Genomic DNA, 5,121 nt, shown 5'->3' with positions numbered 1-5,121 from the left:
GAGAGGAGAGAGAGAGGAGAGGAAAAAGAGTGGAGAGAGAGAGGAGAGAAGAGGAAAGGAAAGGTAGAGGAGTGGAGGAATGTGGTGTAGGGGATAAAGCAGCTGTTTGAGGATCATTAAGTCCTCCCTGATGTCGACCCGGCATACTTGATAACGATGACCCTGGATCCAATTACATTGGCTTCAGGGAGGCTCCCTCCCTCCAAGGCTCAGCCACAGCACAGCCCTGTGATTTGGGAGCAGGACCAGGCAGTAATGAAAGGCCTCTGTCTGTATATGGGACGACCATGGGATACAGGAAGTCCACAGGGTCGGGTGTCACACACGAAACACAGTGGCCTGACCTCAGTATTGAGTCAAAGTTACCCTTCAACCCCAGGGGGTGTGTAGTCTACTCCCTATGCTAAAGGATAAGAGGTATGACTTAACATGTCAACTCGGAGGCGTTGGCAATTATAATGACTGATGTTGCATGCAGGCAATGATATTATCTATTCTTTATGGGAATTGGGTTTAATGCAATGCTATCTTACGTTGTAACTGCCACTTTGGATTTCTCAGTCCCTTCAATTTACTACCTACCTTGCCTACTGTGTCTGAGACAACGGCTGTGACTCTGCAGTTACCCAGGAGACCGTGCCCAGTGTATTTCACTAGAATTTACTGGTACTGCTGACCCTGTATCGCTGGACCATTTTCAGAAAACCAGGTGCTCAGCTGAACTATCACTACTATCACTTGTAGTAAACTTTGTAAAGGAAATCTATGTAGGTGTACATACTGACATTCTGGAGAAGAGGCAGTAGAACAGCACGACTACACCTGAGGTTCAGACCTGAGGTTCAGACCTGAGGTTCAGACCTGAGGTTCAGACCCTGAGGTTCAGACCTGAGGTTCAGACCTGAGGTTCAGACCCTGAGGTTCAGACCTGAGGTTCAGACCCTGAGGTTCAGACCCTGAGGTTCAGACCCTGAGGTTCAGACCCTGAGGTTCAGACCCTGAGGTTCAGTATAATAGTTCAGACCTGAGGTTCAGACCTGAGGTTCAGACCTGAGGTTCAGTATAATAGTTCAGACCTGAGGTTCAGACCTGAGGTTCAGACCTGAGGTTCAGTATAATAGTTCAGACCTGAGGTTCAGACCTGAGGTTCAGACCTGAGGTTCAGACCTGAGGTTCAGTATAATAGTTCAGACCTGAGGTTCAGACCTGAGGTTCAGACCCTGAGGTTCAGACCTGAGGTTCAGACCTGAGGTTCAGACCTGAGGTTCAGACCCTGAGGTTCAGACCCTGAGGTTCAGACCTGAGGTTCAGACCTGAGGTTCAGTATAATAGTTCAGTTCCATTCCCCAAAGCCAGCAAGACATCCTTGCAGTTGAACACTGTTAGTGTGAGAGGAAGCATTCAGCACTGTGTCTGAACAAGCTCAACACATAGCAGACCTTTCCTTTCTCATCACTGTATACTGCTGCCTCCCCCATCTAGACACACTCTCCCCTCCTCCCTGCTGCCTCCCCCATCTAGACACACTCTCCCCTCCTCCCTGCTGCCTCCCCCATCTAGACACACTCTCCCCTCCTCCCTGCTGCCTCCCCCATCTAGAAACACTCTCCCCTCCTCCCTGCTGCCTCACCCATCTAGAAACACTCTCCCCTCCTCCCTGCTGCCTCCCCCATCTAGACACACTCTCCCCTCCTCCCTGCTGCCTCCCCCATCTAGAAACACTCTCCCCTCCTCCCTGCTGCCTCCCCCATCTAGACACACTCTCCCCTCCTCCCTGCTGCCTCCCCCATCTAGAAACACTCTCCCCTCCTCCCTGCTGCCTCCCCCATCTAGAAACACTCTCCCCTCCTCCCTGCTGCCTCCCCCATCTAGAAACACTCTCCCCTCCTCCCTGCTGCCTCCCCCATCTAGAAACACTCTCCCCTCCTCCCTGCTGCCTCCCCCATCTAGACACACTCTCCCCTCCTCCCTGCTGCCTCCCCCATCTAGAAACACTCTCCCCTCCTCCCTGCTGCCTCCCCCATTTAGAAACACTCTCCCCTCCTCCCTGCTGCCTCCCCCATCTAGAAACACTCTCCCCTCCTCCCTGCTGCCTCCCCCATCTAGAAACACTCTCACCTCCTCCCTGCTGCCTCCCCCATCTAGAAACACTCTCCCCTCCTCCCTGCTGCCTCCCCCATCTAGAAACACTCTCACCTCCTCCCTGCTGCCTCCCCCATCTAGAAACACTCTCACCTCCTCCCTGCAGCCTCCCCCATCTAGAAACACTCTCACCTCCTCCCTGCTGCCTCCCCCATCTAGAAACACTCTCACCTCCTCCCTGCTGCCTCCCCCATCTAGAAACACACTCACCTCCTCCCTGCTGCCTCCCCCATCTAGAAACACTCTCCCCTCCTCCCTGCTGCCTCCCCCATCTAGAAACACTCTCACCTCCTCCCTGCTGCCTCCCCCATCTAGAAACACTCTCACCTCCTCCCTGCAGCCTCCCCCATCTAGAAACACTCTCACCTCCTCCCTGCTGCCTCCCCCATCTAGAAACAAACTCACCACCTCCCTGCTGCCTCCCCCATCTAGAAACACTCTCCCCTCCTCCCTGCTGCCTCCCCCATCTAGAAACACTCTCCCCTCCTCCCTGCAGCCTCCCCCATCTAGAAACACTCTCACCTCCTCCCTGCAGCCTCCCCCATCTAGAAACACTCTCACCTCCTCCCTGCTGCCTCCCCCATCTAGAAACACTCTCACCTCCTCCCTGTTGCCTCTTGCCTCCCCCATCTAGAAACACTCTCACCTCCTCCCTGCTGCCTCCCCCATCTAGAAACACTCTCACCTCCTCCCTGTTGCCTCCCCCATCTAGAAACACTCTCACCTCCTCCCTGCTGCCTCCCCCATCTAGAAACACTCTCACCTCCTCCCTGCTGCCTCCCCCATCTAGAAACACTCTCACCTCCTCCCTGCTGCCTCCCCCATCTAGAAACACTCTCACCTCCTCCCTGCTGCCTCCCCCATCTAGAAACACTCTCACCTCCTCCCTGTTGCCTCCCCCATCTAGAAACACTCTCACCTCCTCCCTGCTGCCTCCCCCATCTAGAAACACTCTCACCTCCTCCCTGCAGCCTCCCCCATCTAGAAACACTCTCCCCTCCTCCCTGCAGCCTCCCCCATCTAGAAACACTCTCCCCTCCTCCCTGCTGCCTCCCCCATCTAGAAACACTCTCACCTCCTCCCTGCTGCCTCCCCCATCTAGAAACACTCTCACCTCCTCCCTGTTGCCTCCCCCATCTAGAAAAACTCTCACCTCCTCCCTGCTGCCTCCCCCATCTAGAAAAACTCTCACCTCCTCCCTGATCCCTACCATCTCCAACACACGCCTTTTTCCCCAGACCCTAAAAACCTCTACCCTACCTCCAGCTGTAATTCACATCAGGATTACTTTTCCCCTCTCACTTCTTTCAGTGCACCAACTTCCTTTTCTATTATATGAAATTCCATCTTGGCGTTTTTCAGACGGTATACACACAGCAAGTTGATAATCTAGTTTATTAAACTTTAGCTTGGTGCGTTAGGGGGGAATAGGGGTCATATAGGGGACTGTAACCTGTGTCATCTATAATTCATTTCCGGAATATGCTGCTTGCTAGTGGGATTAAAGTTGAATAACTCCTGACACAGGCTCAGTAAATAGCCCTTTGTGCAGCGTTGCTAGCAGGCTCTGCTCTTGTGATAAGACTGGGGCTGTGTCTGAGAGGAGCTGGTGGAGGAGGAAGGGGAGGATGGATCCCGAGGCAGAGACAGGAGAGAGCACTAAGCCCTGGTTAAAGCCCACAGAGCTCAATGTCAGTAGCCCGTATGGATGGCCCAGCGCAGCTGAAAAGTGTTTCCCTCCAGATAAGGCCCTGTCCTGAATGGTGCCAGGGTGGAGACGTGGCCCCTATCTGATGTGGCTCTTATTGTGTGTTCCAGCCAGCAGTTAGATTAGTGGCAGTGTACTGTAATACCTCTGGAATAAGGGAAACCATACGTTTATGTGTGGTTACTGGTCACTTGGGATGCTGGGGAAGAGACAAGGTTAAGGACAAGTGTCTCTTTGTAACGATCGTCTACTTCGTCCTCCTCCTCAGACGAGGAGAGGCGAGAAGGATCAGAGGATCAATGCGCAGCGTGATAGTTTGACATACTGATTTATTTAAATGATAGACGAAACACGAAAACACTTTAACAAACTACCAAAACAAATAAACGATGTAGACAGACCTGGACTTGAGAACTTACAATAAACGAAGAACGCACGAACAGGAACAGACTACATGAAACACAAACGAAACAGTCCCGTGTGGTAGACATACAGACACGAGATACAACCACCCACAAAACACACGTGAAACCCCGGCTGCCTTAGTATGATTCTCAATCAGGGACAAACGAACTACAGCTGCCTCTGATTGAGAATCATACCAGGCCGAACACAAAACCCCAACATAGAAAAACACACATAGACAACCCACCCCAACTCACGCCCTGACCAACTAAATAAATAAAATAAAAAGGAACAATAGGTCAGGAACGTGACATAACCCCCCCCTTAAGGTGCGAACTCCGGGCGCACCAGCATAAAGTCTAGGGGAGGGTCTGGGTGGGCGTCTGTCCACGGTGGCGGCTCTGGCGCTGGTCGTGGTCCCCACCCCACCATAGTCACTACCCGCTTTCAACACCGGAATGAGGGGCAACACCGGAATGAGGGGCAACACCGGAATGAGGGGCAGCACCGGACTAAGGGGCAGCACCAGAATGAGGGGCAACACCGGAATGAGGGGCAACACCGGAATGAGGGGCAACACCGGAATGAGGGACAACACCGGAATAAGGGGCATCTCCGGAATGAGGGGCAACACCGGAATGAGGGGCATCTCCGGAATGAGGGGCATCTCCGGAATGAGGGACGGATCCTGGCTGGCTGGCTCTGGCGGATCCTGGCTGGCTGGCTCTGGCGGATCCTGGCTGGCTGGCTCTGGCGGATCCTGGCTAGCTGGCTCTGGCGGATCCTGGCACATAGACAACCCACCCCAACTCACGCCCTGACCAACTAAATAAATAAAAGAAAAAGGAACAATAGGTCAGGAACGT

General features: G+C 53.3%; 1 protein-coding gene across 1 annotated transcript; it reads left to right on the top strand.

The window, feature by feature from the left end:
* The first annotated feature begins 287 nt into the window (after nucleotides 1–287).
* Nucleotides 288–3,805, top strand: LOC120028487 (extensin-like). Its single transcript, XM_038973691.1, has 4 exons — nucleotides 288–310; nucleotides 1,522–2,751; nucleotides 2,855–3,410; nucleotides 3,746–3,805. The coding sequence occupies exons 1-4, from the start codon at nucleotides 288–290 to the stop codon at nucleotides 3,803–3,805; spliced, it is 1,869 nt and encodes a 622-aa protein (XP_038829619.1).
* The last annotated feature ends 1,316 nt before the right edge of the window (nucleotides 3,806–5,121 follow it).

The sequence above is a fragment of the Salvelinus namaycush genome, chromosome 34 (assembly GCF_016432855.1).
Source record: "Salvelinus namaycush isolate Seneca chromosome 34, SaNama_1.0, whole genome shotgun sequence".
In the NCBI taxonomy this organism is placed as follows: domain Eukaryota; kingdom Metazoa; phylum Chordata; class Actinopteri; order Salmoniformes; family Salmonidae; genus Salvelinus; species Salvelinus namaycush.
Note: the sequence above shows the minus strand (reverse complement) of the source record. Positions and strands in the feature narration are given on the sequence as shown.